The sequence below is a fragment of the Eumetopias jubatus genome, unplaced genomic scaffold (genome assembly GCF_037043125.1).
Source record: "Eumetopias jubatus isolate StellerSeaLion01/CBP00866 unplaced genomic scaffold, mEumJub1_p1.0 scaffold_9, whole genome shotgun sequence".
Classification (NCBI taxonomy): Eukaryota; Metazoa; Chordata; class Mammalia; order Carnivora; family Otariidae; genus Eumetopias; species Eumetopias jubatus.
Genome location: NW_028274815.1, coordinates 115,504,432 through 115,519,367, shown reverse-complemented (window position 1 = coordinate 115,519,367; position 14,936 = coordinate 115,504,432). Strand labels below are relative to the sequence as shown.

Sequence of the window (14,936 nt, the reverse complement as noted above, 5' to 3'; positions counted from 1 at the left end):
CTCTGAGAGTGTGGGACTTCAGGCTTTTCTCTGCTCGACTGTTAACAGAACAGGTTGTTAATCTCTTAAACTCCCATCCAATTTCGAGGTGGGGACCGTGTCCATCCCCTCCCCAAGCCCTAAACAGACAGCAACGTGCTCATTCCCGGTGGGCGGGACCTGTCAGCCTTAGAAGCCACGCCCCCAGACCTAAGGCCCGGCCCCACATCGTAAAACCAGCTCCTTCCAAACCCCGACTGCGGAAGTCCCTGGGGGCTCGGTGTCTACACAAGTCCTGTCTCTGGAGAGCAGCTCTCCGCCATACATAGCTCTACCCCGACGCCCAAAGCCTCGCACCAGGATCCATGGTTCCATCCATCTCTTTCTCTTGGGCTCCTACCCCCGTGAGATACGGTCCCGGCCCTCGACGGCCTTGGGGAGCTCAGAGTCTCTGCCGCAGGATCCTGCTCTCGATACGAAGCCCGGCCCCCTTATGGCCCCGCCCAGCCCCGCACTTACCCGCTTCTCTCCTTACTCTTGACCACTACCTCCTACCCACTACCCGCTACGCCCGCAACCCCCAAGTAGTTCCGCACTGCATCCTTCAGGACCTGGGCGCCGCCGCGTCCTAACCTGTTTGCCTGCGGCCCCGCCCCTCGCCGTAGCCACACCTCCTGGACAGCCCCGCCCCGAGGCTCCACCCCTCCCAACCCCCCAGAGGCCGGGGGTAGGGTAGCGAGCCGCTGGCCCAGTCGGGCCCCCGCTGCCCTCTGCCCTGGGCGCTCGGTCGGAGCGGGCCCGGCACTGCGGGGCAGGGCGAGCGCGGCGGCCCGGGGGCTCGGAGGCGAAGATGGCGTCAGGCAGGCGCTCCCCGCGCACCGGGCTGCTGGAACTGCGCGCCGGGGCTGGCTCGGGGGCTGGCGGCGAGCGGTGGCAGCGGGTGCTGCTCAGTCTGGCGGAGGACGCTCTGACCGTGAGCCCCGCCGACGGCGAGCTCGGCCCGGAGCCCGGAGCCCCGCGGGAGCCGGAGCCCGCGCAGCTCAACGGCGCCGCCGAGCCTGGCGCGGCGCCCCCGCAGCTGCCCGAGGCTCTGCTGCTCCAGCGGCGCCGCGTGACGGTGCGCAAGGCCGACGCCGGCGGGCTGGGCATCAGCATCAAAGGTGGGCACGGGGGGCGCGGTGTCTATGGGGCCGCCGAGGGCGCAGGGGTCGCGGAGGCTGGCAGCCTACGGAGGACGTGGAGTTGGAAGACTTCTGTCTGGGGGCAAGGAGGGTGTCTGAGGGGGTAGAGGGAACGAGGACACCGGGAGCACCAAGGTCGGAGGGGTTTCGGGAGTCGGAGGCCTCAGTCCGAAGGCACAGGTGGAGCGGGTTGGGGCTCACCAAGGACAGGTGGGTGGGGAGTTCTGTGTGGTGGCATAGAGATGTCGGCGTTGCATGGACATCAAGGACAAGGGGGGCTTTAGGAGAGCAAAGGGTGGAGAAAGGGGACTGAGGTCTGGGAAGCCAGGAGGAGGGAAGTCCCTGAGACACAACCAAGGTGGAGGGGAGGGGTAAGGCCTGGAGTTGGGAGTACAGGTTTGGAGACTTGGGTAGAGGCACAAGCTGGGCTCACAGACAGGGGTCCAGGAAGAACCTAGAGATCTGAGGACCCAGGACCCTGTGTGCCTAGACGGAGAGTCCTGGGCTTGAGTTTCCTCATCTGGCCATCATCACCGTAGGCAGAATTGAGAGGAGTGGACATAGAGCTGGTACTCCTCTCTGAGAAATTCTCCAATTACTGAGAGCTTTCTTTTTTTTTTTTTTTAAAGATTTTATTTATTTATTTGAGAGGGAGAGAATGAGAGACAGAGAGCACAAGAGGGAAGAGGGTCAGAGGGAGAAGCAGACTCCCTGCTGAGCAGGGAGCCCGATGTGGGACTCGATCCCGGGACTCCAGGATCATGACCTGAGCCGAAGGCAGTCGCTTAACCAACTGAGCCACCCAGGCGCCCCTACTGAGAGCTTTCTTTAGGATGCAGCCAGATTGTGTTTGAGTCCTGGGTTTGTGTGAACTTAGACAAGTCACTTCCCGTCTCTGAACTTCAGTTTCCTCACTATATAATGAGGCTAATGAGAGAGTGGTAACGTTTCTGTGAGAACAGGACTCTGAAGTACTCACCCTGCAAGCACACAGTAGGTGCCTGGTGCTGGGTCTATTCATTGGTGTCTCCAGGCCCTTTGGCCTGGGGGAGAGCGTGGGGATGGTGGTGACTCAGCTACCACTGTGTGCTTGAATGCTGTGCCCGGTACTCTAGGCTTATGATGCATTTCATCCAGGCAACAAGTGGTAAAAAGTGGGGAGCACAATCTCCATTTTGCAGGTGGGGAAACTGAGACTCAGAAAAGTAAAACAATTTTCCCAGGCTCAGACAGTAAAGGACAGTGCTGGGATTTGAACCTCAATTATCAGGCCTTAAGAGAGTGCCCAGGGGATTTGGTTCTTCCCCAAGGAAGGGCACATTCCCAGGCAGCCGACCAAAGGAATCTAAAAAGGAAAAATGGGCAAGACAGAGAGTGGACACCAGTCTTGCTCCTAAACTCCAGAATGGGAAAGGGCAACAGATCAATCCAGAAACTGTACACTCAATGTGTTAAAGCAGAAAGGAACTTAGAGTTAATATAGAGTTCCATTTTACAGATGGACAAGCTGAGACTTGGAGAGGAGCTCGGAATTTTCAAGGTCACATAAAGTTACTCCTTAGCTTCATACTTAGAGTTGGGAGTGAAGGTACTTTTAGGAGGGGTCAGGGGAAGGACCAGCTCCATTCAGTTCTTCATGGATAGAGCCTGGGCTCTTGTTGCCATGGTGACCTCCCTCTGAGGGTCCAGCCCAGCCTGAGGCAGCCTGGAATGATAATAGCTTCAAACTGAACTGAAGTCCTAAGTTTCTGGTGGAGGAGAGCAGATATAAATAGAAACCTATTCCTTGGGGCACCTGGGTGGCTCAGTGGGTTAAGCATCTGCCTTCGGCTCAGGTCATGATCTCAGGGTCCCATCGGGCTCCCTGTTCAGAGGGGAGCCTGCTTCTCCTTCTCCCTCTGCCCCTCCCCCTGCTTGTACTCTCTGTCTCTCCCTCTCTTGCTCTGTCAAATAAATAAGTAAAATCTTAAAAAAAAAAAAAAAAAAAGAAACCCATTCCTTTCTAGGCTTCAAATCCTGTGCAGTGCAGTGAGCAAACTGTTGGGCCTGTGTGGGGGCCAGGAGAGGCGTTGCAGTCTGACCTTTGCCACCAATTTGTTGTGTGACCTTGAAATAATGACCTCTTTATGGGCCACTAGTTACTCATCTTCAGTATTCTGGGATAGACTGGTAATGTGATATCTGAGGGCCTGACTTACAGTCAACTATAGGGTTAAAAGTGTTGGTTCTGGAGCCAGGAGACCTAGGTTCAGATACTGCTGGATGACCTTGGGCCAGGGGCTTCTCTCCGCACTTCATTTTTCCTGAGAGGAAACTGAGCATGCATGTGTGATTGGGATGTTGTGAAGATGCAGTGAGACAACATTGAAAGCATTTAGCTCGGTGCTTGGCAGTTGGTATGTGAAACTAATGTGAACTATGAATGACTATTTCATATTTTAAAAGGATATTCAAGAGCTTAGCAATAAAGCGATTCAGTAAGATGTATTAGCTTTTTTTTGGTATCAGAGATTTAATTTGGATAGGCCTTTGAAATCCAGACTTTAAGGCCTTGGTTTTCAGCTGGGTCCCAGATTGTAAAACTCTCCAATTGCTGAAGAGATCCTTGGGGGAACCATAGCAAAAACTGACCTCTATCTTTATTCCAGATTAAGGGATATCAGTGGGTTCCCCCATTGTGGGAAATTTCCTTAAAATACAAAATATTTAAGAAAAAGCTATTGGAGCACTTGTAAGTTACTCAAACATGGGCAAACACCCAAAGCATTTAGCCAAGGATCCAGTGACCAAACTCCTTTATGAATTTAGAACATGATTTATTAGTGCTGCGGACTTCTAAGACTCATTTCTGAGATCCTCTTTACTCTCTCATCCCCGCTTTGCTGGCACTGGGCTGAGCACTGAGATAGGCCTTCAGAAACAATTTTGCCTGGGGAGCCTGGGTGGCTCAGTTGGTTAAGCGACTGCCTTCGGCTCAGGTCATGATCCTGGAGTCCCGCATCGGGCTCCCTGCTTGGCAGGGAGTCTGCTTCTCCCTCTGACCCTCTTCCCTCTCATGCTCTCTCTCTCTCTCTCATTCTCTCTCAAATAAATAAATAAAATCTTTAAAAAAAAAAGAAAGAAATAATTTTGCCTTCATGCAACTCTCAAGCATTGGAGAGTCTGCCTCAGTTTCTTCCTCTTTCTGTGCCTGTGCAGGGGGCCGGGAGAACAAGATGCCTATTCTCATTTCCAAGATCTTCAAGGGCCTGGCAGCTGACCAGACCGAGGCCCTCTTCGTGGGGGATGCCATCTTGTCTGTGAATGGGGAGGACCTCTCCTCTGCTACCCATGATGAGGCGGTGCAGGTCCTGAAGAAGACAGGCAAAGAGGTGGTGCTGGAGGGTAAGCACTGGGGACCCCAAGGGTGTTCAATTCTTTCCTGCTTCCCCCAGGCCTCAAGTGGCCCCAGCCCAGCAGTGGGGGTTGGGAGGTGGGCAGGGTTGAAAACAGAAACAGAATGTGGGGACCTGCCTTGACATAGTATGGGGTGGTGGTGGGAGAGCCAGTGCAGAGCCAGACAGACCTAGTTTCCATTTCCTCTCTCCCATTCATGAGCTCTGTAGACTTGGACAAGTCATTTCATTTCCCTGAGCTTTAGTTTCCTCATCTGTAAAACAGGGATGTTGGGGCGCCTGGGTGGCTCAGTCGTTAAGCGTCTGCCTTCGGCTCAGGTCATGATCCCAGTGTCCTGGGATCGAGCCCCACATCGGACTCTCTGCTCGGCGGGAAGCCTGCTTCTCCCTCTCCCACTCCCCCTGCTTGTGTTCCCTTTCTCGCTGTGTCTCTCTCTGTCAAAAAAATAAATAAAATCTTCAAAAAACAAAACAAAACAGGGATGTCACTTTGTCTTGCTGGGTTGTGTGATCAGGACAAAAGGTACATGGCAGGATCTGCCACCCAGTGAGTGAATCAGGGAAAGAGAGGGGTAGCGAGGGACTGGGGAAGGGGCAGCTAATATTCTCTCTTGAGGAAACTGGAGAGCTCCCAGCTCCAGAGACCCTGAAACCCTAAGACCCATCCTCCTTGGGGAGAAGACTTGGCCTTTATGTTGCAGAACATCAGATCCTTCCAGCAAGGATCAGAGAGGAATTTTGGAGGGGGACCTTGGTGGTTCCCCTCCACTATCCTGGCATTGTGTGGTCTTAGATGAGACCTTTGTCTTCTCTGGGCCTTGGTTTCCCCATCGGTTGCTATAAGCTGCTTGCTGTGGCTGTCCCATATCTGCCTTTTGCCATCTCTCTCAGGAGGCTTCTGCTTTGCTCAGCCCTTTCTTCAAACTCCCCTCAATTCCGGAAGCTGTGGGGGCCTGAGGAATGTGTGTTTGGCTCTTGGCCCAGAACAGGCACAGGGAGATGGCGGGGGCTGATGGAGAATGCCATGGCTAGCAAAGCTGCTGAGCTGAGCCCCAGGCCTGGATCCTGATAGATTGCCTTTATTCCCCCAAAAAGGTCTCCAAGAGGCCGCAGAAACAAACAGGCTCTGGGTGATCTTTGGCATGCTTGTGGCCCTGACCTTGGTTCTCTCTCAGTTTTGTTTTATTTTTACATTTTCGGTGTATGTATTTAAGTACCACTGGTGCATTTTTTAAAAAATATATACTTTTAAAAAAATCAACTCTGTGGTATTGGTCCTTGAAGCTTAAGTGTAACAGTCATATTTTAACAGCAAAGTTAAATAACAAGATCGCTCATGAATGATACAGATATAAGGGACTCTCCCTACCCTATGCCTCATTACTTTGATATTATAGCCAGTAATGCAGTTGAAACTCATCAAAATGTCATGTTGTGGTTGACTTGAGAAGATCTTTTAGTTTCTGCTGTTTGAAAGTTTAATCTGGAGGTGGTGAGATTTCTACTGTAGACACATTTCTAATCCACACTGAGGTCCTCCTCACCCTCTCATATTTAGGTTGAGAATGTCTGTCTGGATTCTCAGCATTGGTCATTCTGAGAAGATAGCCTCTTTGAGTGTTGGAAGCTTAAGGCATCTCTTGGCTTCAGGAGCTAATACTCAAGCCTTCTGTATCATTCTGGTACTCTATTCCTTCCTTACTAAGCCAAGAAGCATTTATAGACACCTACTATGTACCTGGTGTGCAGAGCATTGGGTCAGAAGCTAAATCAGGCCCAGGCCCTCTCCTGAAGGAGCTCCACATCTGGTGGAGGGGACAAAACATAAACACTGTCTCGTTCATACAAACTGTTTAAAAATCTGTTTCTAAAATCTGTCTGCTCTGTGATGAATCTCTGGCCTTGGGTAAGACCCTTGCCTTCTCTGGCCCTCAGTGTCCCTATCGGTTGGGATTAGACTAGAACAGAGATGACAATAGCTTTCATTTTGAGTGTCATCTTCCCTGGTGGCTACTGGGAGGCTCGTATTTGGAAGGATGGGGAAGTCTTGTCTGGGCTCAGCAGAAAGGGTGGCTACCGGGAGGCTCATATTTGGAAGGATTGGGAAGTCTTGTCCTGGCTCAGCAGAAAGGAGCTGGAAGTGATTAGCAACGTCTATCATGGATACAGTAGGAAAGAGAAGTAACATATGTATTGTTCCAGGATTGAGGGTCTCTAGGTGTTACATTTTCTGAGACTTTTCCCAGGGTAAGATCTTTCCTTGGCAAACCTTGCCCCAGGTCTCTGGCTGGAACCTGGCCTGTCTCTTGCCCAAAATAGGATGTGGCATATTGTAGGCACTCAACAAACCTTAGTAACTACCCTCCTCCCATCACATTTATTTATTTATTTTTTTAAAAAAGATTTTATTTATTTATTTGAGAGAGAGAGAGAATGAGAGATAGAAAGCACGAGAGAGAAGAGGGTCAGAGGGAGAAGCAGACTCCCCGCTGAGCAGGAAGCCCGATGTGGGACCCGATCCCGGGACTCCAGGATCATGACCTGAGCTGAAGGCAGTTGCTTAACCAACTGAGCCACCCAGGCGCCCCTCCCATCACATTTATTTAGAATTGGTATTATTTCCTCCTGAAATGTTTGGTAGCATTCTCCAAGGAAGCCATTTTTATAGAAAGGTTTTTACCTGCAGTTCTAGTGTTCTCAATAGGGTGGTTTTGATGATTTATTTTTTCTTGAATGAACTTTGCTGGTTTATGTCTTTTATTTTTTTATTTTTATTTTTTTTAAGATTTTATTTATTTATTTGAGAGAGAGAGAATGAGAGAGAGAGAGCACGAGACGGAAGAGGGTCAGAGGGAGAAGCAGACTCCCCGCTGAGCAGGGAGCCCGATGTGGGACCCGATCCCGGGACTCCAGGATCATGACCTGAGCCGAAGGCAGTCGCTTAACCAACTGAGCCACCCAGGTGCCCTGGTTTATGTCTTTTAAAGAATTTGTCCATTTCATCTAAGTTGTCAGATTTATTGGCATAAGGTTGTTTATAATCTTCCCATGTTATCCTCCCTTTTGGACGAGAGTGCTCTCTGCTTTCTTTTTCTTCCTCCCTTTATACTGCTCTACTCAGTGGTTTTGAGGGGAATCTCAGTCTAGTGGGGGACAGCTGAGCAAAACTACCAGATTACGAATGTCGTAGGTGCTGAGATGGGGTCTGCCCAGGGATCAGAGGAGGCGGTGGTTACATCTCTCTGTATAGTCAGGAAAGACTTCCTGGAGGTGGGGGTGCTGGCACTTTATGAACAATAAGCAGATGTGGGTATGGGGTGGGGGAAGGGCATTCCAGTCTGGAGAGCTGTGTGAGCAGGACCTCAAGGGGGGTGAAATGACTTGACTTAGCTGGAGAACTGCCTGGGGACTAATTAGCTTTGTCTGAGCCGAGGGTGTGAGGGAGTGGAGAAAGAGGAGGCTGTCCCAACTGAGAGCCTTCAGGGCCTTGAATGCCAGGCTAAAGGCATTTGGACTTCCTCTGGAGGGAAACAGAGAGCCATTAAAGAGGGTTCAGCAGGAGCAGCACATGGGCACATCTGGGTTTTAGCAGCATCAGCCTGGTTTGGAGAGAGGCAGAAATAGATGCAGAATGGCAGCGAGGAAGCTGGGACCATGAATAGGAAGGAGATGGTGGTGGTTTGACCTAAGCAGGCTTGGATAGGAGGAAGAGTCTGGAGGTTGTGGCCTTCTTGTTAGTTTTTTTCCAGCATTTTCTTAATTGAAGTCTCTTCTGAGCTGCTCTCCTAGCCCAGCAGGCTTGTGAAAGGATAATTCCACCCAAGGCAGCAAAGGGGCGGGGGGCGGGGGGCAGGCATTGGGGTCAAGAGTCTTTGAATTGCAGAAGTGACCTGAGAAGCCTGGAGGATTTGAGGGAGCTAGGATGCTGGGATGTGGTTGGTCCTTGAGATATGGGAGAGCTTGTGGAGAAGGTAAGGGTCTGGCAGCCTCACCAGTCTGGACTCAGGGCTCCGGAGACCCTCTCTGGGCCTAGGTTCCACCTTGGAGCCCATTACTAGCCACATTGTTCAAAACTTCCCGACCCCCATTCCACTCCTGAGGCCACCTCCAAGGGGCCATGGAAAGATGGCCTGTCCTTTGGATGTGAACCTGGCAGGGTAGCTGGGCATCTTTCCTGAGGCCTGGGGCTCAGTGGGTACAGAGTCCCCTGAGAGCATCCTAGAAGGACAGATGTTACTAGCTAACTCTGGGTGCCAGCCCTACTTCCCTGGCCTAAGTCAGGGGTTCAGCTGGGCCTCGGTAACCCCAGCCTGCCTTCTAGGCCCTTTCTTCTCCTAGGTCAGGGGTTTGCACAAATGTTTTCAGCTTGTTCTCAGCCACAGGGATGTGTTTTGATCAGAGTCTGGGCCCAAGCTGGCAGCCAACACGCCTCTGTCTGCTGCTTAGAGAGGCCCATTGTGTGCACAGACCTGGAGCCAGGGCTAACCGGGGCCCTGGGAGACCGGGCCTGTGGGAAAAGGGAGAGACGAGATGGCCAAATGCTATCCACCCCCTCAACCCCCTCCACTCCCATTGTGGCTGGCGAGACAGGGACAACAGAGAGCCTGTGATGCATTAAAAAATAATACTAAAGGGACAGGGGCACCTGGCTGGCGCAGTTGGTAGAGCATGCCCCTCTTTTTTTTTTTTTTTTTTTAAGATTTTATTTATTAGAGAGAGAGAGAATGCGAGTGAGTACAAGCCCGGGAGAGAGGCGGAGGGAGAGGGAGAGGCAGGCTCCCCACTAAGCAGAGAACCCGATGCAGGCTCTATCCCAGGACCTTGGGATCATGACCTGAGCCGAAGGCAGACACGTCACTGACTGAGCCCCCCAGGCGCCCCATCACTCTTTAAAAAAAAAAAAAGATTTATTTATTTATTTGAGAGAGAGAGAGAAAGGGGAGGGGTGTGAGCGGGGGAGGGGCAGAAGGAGAGGGAGAGAGAGTTTTTTTTTTTTTTAAGATTTTATTTATTTGACAGAGACAACAGCGAGAGAGGACACACGAGCAGCGGGGAATGGGAGAGGGAGAAGCAGCCTTCCTGCTGAGCAGGGAGCCTGACGCGGGGCTTGATCCCAGGACCCTTGGATCATGACCTGAGCCGAAGGCAGATGCTTAACAACTGAGCCACCCAGGCACCCCAGGGAGAGAGAGTCTTAAGCAGGCTCCACGCTGAGTGCGGAGCCTGAGGTGGGGCTCAATCTCACACAACTCTGAGATCATGACCTGAGCCCAAACCAAGAGTCTGATGCTTAACTGACTGAGCCACCAGGAGCCCCATGCATGTGACTCTTGATCTTGGGGTTGTGAATTTGAGCCCCACGTTGGGTGTAGAAATTACTTAAAAATAAAATCTTTAAAAAATAATAATATTAAAGGATAGTAAAAATTAAAGTCAGTTTCAATACTTTGTACAAAATAGGGAAGGTATATCCCACATAAGATCAAACTTTTAAAAAGATAACCGGCATAGAGTAGCATGTGCACAAATATTCATGATAAAAGGCAGTATAGTGTGGGGTGCCTGGGTGGCTTAGTCGGTTGAATGACCGACTCTTGGTTTTGGCTCAGGTCATGATCTCTGGGTCCTGGGATCGAGCCCTGCGTCAGGCACTGCACTGAGCTCAGTCGGCTTGTGGATTCTCTCTTTTCCTCTCCCTCTGCCCCTCCCCTTGCTCTCTCTCCCTCTTTGTCTCTCCCTCTATCTCTAAAATAAATAAATAAATCTTAAAAAAAAAAAAAGGCGGCGTAAAGTGATAGCAGTTGCCGTAATCCCCATTTTACAGACAAGGTTACCAAGGTTTGTTGAGAATAAATAAGTCCTCAGGTCATATGACTAATAAATTGACAGAATTCAAACTGAGGTCTGTCTGGTTGCCTGGGCCTCTATTGCTTCAGCTGTGGGTAATACCTACCTTGCATGGTTATCTGCAAGATTAAAATCTAAAACACGGGGGGGGGGGGGCGCCTGGGTGGCTCAGTCGTTAAGCGTCTGCCTTCGGCTCCGGTCGTGATCCCAGGGTCCTGGTATCGAGCCCCACATCGGGCATCCTGCTCCGCGGGAAGCCTGCTTCTCCCTCTCCCACTCCCCTGCTTGTGTTCCCTCTCTCGCTGTGTCTCTGTCAAATAAATAGATAAAAAATCTTTAAAAAAAACAAAAAACAAAAACAAAACTAAAACATGGGGGCGCCTGGGTGGCTCAGTCGGTTAAGCGACTGCCTTCGGCTCAGGTCATGATCCTGGAGTCCCGGGATCGAGTCCCATGTCTGGTTCCCTGCTCAGTGGGGAGTCTCCTTCTCCCTCTGCCCCTCCCCCCACCCCACTCTAGTGCTCTCTCTTTCTCTCTCTCTCTCTCTCTCAAATAAATAAATAAAATCTTTAAAAAACAAAAGCCTAAAACGCGCCAAGACTGGTGCTCATAGTAGGTACTCGATTATTTAGTTTATTTCCTCTTTTTGAGGATGAGACAGTGCATTTGAAGTGCCTAGCACCATGTTTTTTGCCTGGAAGCGTTCAGTGAACGTCAGCCTCTCTCATCTTTATGTCAGCAGCAGGCCCTCCCTGTTGTTTCCTCCCGTGAACTCGAAGGTCTTTCAGGGCAGGACTCATGTTCGGTTTGTCTCAGAGCCCTACACCTGGCACTGAGCCCAGCAGCACACATTAGCTCTTGGTCAGTAGGGATTTGTCCCTGGGGTCCATCTCTGACCCTTTCTACTTTATCTGAACCTTGTCAATTGCGATTAACTTTCCTTGTTTAAGATGGGGCTCAAGGGTGCCTGGGTGGCTCAGTTGGTTAAGCGACTGCCTTCGGCTCAGGTCATGATCCTGGAGTCCCAGGATCGAGTCCCACATCGGGCTCCCTGCTCGGCGGGGAGTCGGCTTCTCCCTCTGACCCTCTTCCCTCTTGTGCTCTCTATCTCTCATTCTTTTTCTCTCAAATAAATAAATAAAATCTTAAAAAAAAAATAAGATGGGGCTCAAGGCTCAACCCTGAGAGTATCCATGGTGAGTCCTTGGGACTCCTGTAGGCTCCTCCCCTGGGAGATGGGCATTGCCAGGTGTCCTGCCCCAAATCTGGCTTAATGTATCACTACAGTCAAAAGAGGGATGTAAGTCATGGATGCAGCAAATACAAAGTCACCCTGCTTGGCTTAGCCAAGTGATGCTGTGCCCCTGATGTACCTGAGGGGCCTCTGAATGGAGCCCCCATCCAGTCCTCCATGACCACAAAGACCTATTGTTCTAATCATTGTTCTCAGGGAAACATTTATTTGGCCACACACACATACACACACACCCACTCCATACACATGCACACATGGCTTTAGGCCACGTGACTGCCTGTAGCTAAAACTTGACTTAATCTGGGCCTGGCCTGTTCCCTGGATCTTGATTAAAATGCCTGTGGGGGCTCTGGAGACAGGTTCTGGGCTCAGGTCGCTGTGTGAGCCTGGCTGCTGATGGTGGTGGAGGAAATAATGAGATAATGATCATGATGGTAGTGTCTGCTGTTTATTGAGCACCTACAATGTGCTAGGCACTGTGCTAGGTGCTTTCCATATGTTTTCTCACTGAATCCTCAAAACCGCCTCTATGAATTAGATGTACCATTGTGCAGATGAGAACACTGAAACTCAGAGAGGTGAGGCTGTTTTCCCAAGATCACACCGTGGCAGAGATGGGATTTGAGCTCAGATCTGCCAGATGAAAAAACTCTTAAATGTTTCTGATGCACTTCAAGTCATGTCACCCCTGGGAGACAGTTTAATTCAATGTATTCAACTGTTACAGAAGGATCCTTCTCATTGAATTGTTGCAATTAGGTGAAGATGTGTTTGTGAGAGTCAAGCTTGGTGCTTGGTCTATGGTAGGCTCTCAGTAAGTGCAAATTTCTCCCACTAGTAAGGTCCTGGAGCCCTTTGCTTATTGAGGTGACAAGAGCTCCATCTCCGGATCCTGTCTTACATGGTTTGGAATGCGCTGGTATATATATATATATATTAATTTAAATTCAATTTAGTTAACACATAGTATATTATTAGTTTCAGAGGTAGAATTAGTGATTCATCAGTTGCATGTAACACCCATGCGGTGGTATATTTTTAAAAGTAAAGTAGATTTTAAAAAATAATGTAAAAAGTAATATACACTTATAAAAAACCCCAGGAGAATGTAAAGCAATCTTTTTTTTTATTTTTAAAATTATTATTATTATTATTTTTAAAGATATTTTATTTTTTTTAAAGATTTTATTTATTTATTTATTTGAGAGAGAGAGAATGAGAGATAGAGAGCACGAGAGGGAAGAGGGTCAAAGGGAGAAGCAGACTCCCTGCTGAGCAGGGAGCCCGATGCGGGACTCGATCCCAGGACTCCAGGATCATGACCTGGGCCGAAGGCAGTCGCTTAACCAACTGAGCCACCCAGGCTCCCATTTTTAAAGATTTTATTTATTTATTTGACAGGGAGAGACACAGCGAGAGAGGGAACATAAGCAGGGGGAGTGGGGGAGGGAGAAGCAGGCCTCCCGCCAAGCAGGGAGCCTGATGTGGGGCTTGATCCCAGGACCCTGGGACCATGACCCAAGCCGAAGGCAGACGCCTAACAACTGAGCTACCCTGATGCCCCACCTTCTTCTTTTTTTTTTTTTAAATTATTTATTTATTTGAGTGAGAGAGAGAGTGCACGAGTGGGGTGGGGGGAAGGGCAGAGGGAAAGGGAGAAGCAGGCTCCCCACTAAGCAGGGAGCCCAATATGGGGCTTCATCCCAGGATCCCGAGATCATGACCTGAGTCGAAGTCAGGCAGTCCGTCAATCAACTGAGCTACCCAGGCACCCCAAGCAATTATCTTCTTGTAGAGATAACCACAGTTGATGTTTTCACACTTTCAGAAAGTTTTCATATTTGTTTTTATCATTTCACAAGTTGAGGACATATTTCCAACTCAGTACATGTAGCTCTGTCTCATTCTTTTTAATGGTTATATAGTATCCCATTATGGGATTCATATATTCATTTAACAAGTATTTACTGAGCCCCTGCTCTGTGCCAGGACTTGATGTTGGCACCATGAATATAGCCATGAACAAGACTGAGTGGTCTGCCAGTCAGGGAGCTCATATCTTGTATTTAGCAGCCCCTACTCATGGACATTCAAGTGCTTCTTAGCCTTTTGCACCCTAGACGGTGCTGTGAGCCCTCTGTGTACCTGTGAGCATTTATTTGAAGTGGGGTTCCTGCAAAGGGTGTTGTTAGGTCAAAGGGTTCACTTGCCTTTAGGAGCTCGAGAGATGGTGTCCCCTATACTGCACAAGGGTATGATAAGGTGAGATTGTTACGCCCCAGAGTGTGGCAATGCAGGCTCTGTTGGTCAGGCCTGATGCAGGGCCTGCCAGGGGCTGGGAACTATTTATAACTCAGCCTTGCTAGACCAGCAGAAAAGGTCACTGCTTCCAGAGCCTGTTAGAATCCTGCGTCCTCTCCATACCATCCTTGGTGGGCGGGTGGGCAGCCTGGACTTGAATCTTCACAATACCTTACTCAGAGAGCCGGTGCATCAGTGCCCGTCCTATAGGCAAGGGAAATGAGGCTCAGAGAGACCTTGGGACTCACCAGAGCCAGATAGCAGGTGACAGGGCCTGGATTGAAATCTTTTCCCGTCACTGGTTCCTGTGCCTCTCCCCTTAAACAGTCATATTGAGAACAGCAGCAGAAGTAATAACCATACTGCAGTTTACTGAAGATTTAGTCTGTGCTGGGCAGGGCAAAGTGTTTTATAGGTATTGAGTGTCAGTACCCTGAGAAATGAATATATATTACTCCCATAATAAAGATGAAGAAGTTGGGGCGCCTGGGTGGCTCAGTCGGTTGAGCAACTGACTCTCGATTTCAGCTCAGGTCATGATCTCAGGGTCATGGGATCAAGCCCCGTGTTGGGCTCTGCGCTCAGCATGGAGTCGGCTTGAGATTATCTCTCTCCTCTCCCCTTCTGCCCCTTCCCCCCTCCCCTTTTGCATGTGATCTCTCTCTCTCATTCTCTCTAAATAAAATAAAATAAAATAAAATAAAATAAAATAAAATAAAAAATCTTTAAAGAGGAAGAAATAAGAGGGTCACAGAAATCAAATCACTGTGTCCAAGGTCACAGAGCAAAGAAGTTATACCCAAACCTGCCTCACTCCAGAGCCCACATTCAATGTTTTCTCTCCAGGATGAGAAGCCCCAGGCCTGTCTATCTTCATTCACTGAACAAATGTCATACTTATTGATTACCTGGTACTATATGTCAGGTACTATACTAGGTTCTGGGATACCCTAGTGAATAAGAAAACAGGTCCCTGCT

At 49.7% G+C, this 14,936-nt stretch overlaps 1 protein-coding gene across 1 annotated transcript in view; it reads left to right on the top strand.

Annotated features, from left to right (window-relative positions):
* The first annotated feature begins 705 nt into the window (after positions 1-705).
* SNTA1 (syntrophin alpha 1) overlaps positions 706-14,936 on the top strand; it is a 28,853-nt gene continuing 14,622 nt past the window's right edge. Inside the window, exons 1-2 of the mRNA XM_028118748.2 lie at positions 706-1,139; positions 4,359-4,544. Coding sequence (XP_027974549.2) covers positions 830-1,139; positions 4,359-4,544 — 496 coding nt within the window. The 5' untranslated portion in view covers positions 706-829. The remainder of the gene's footprint in view (positions 1,140-4,358; positions 4,545-14,936) is intronic.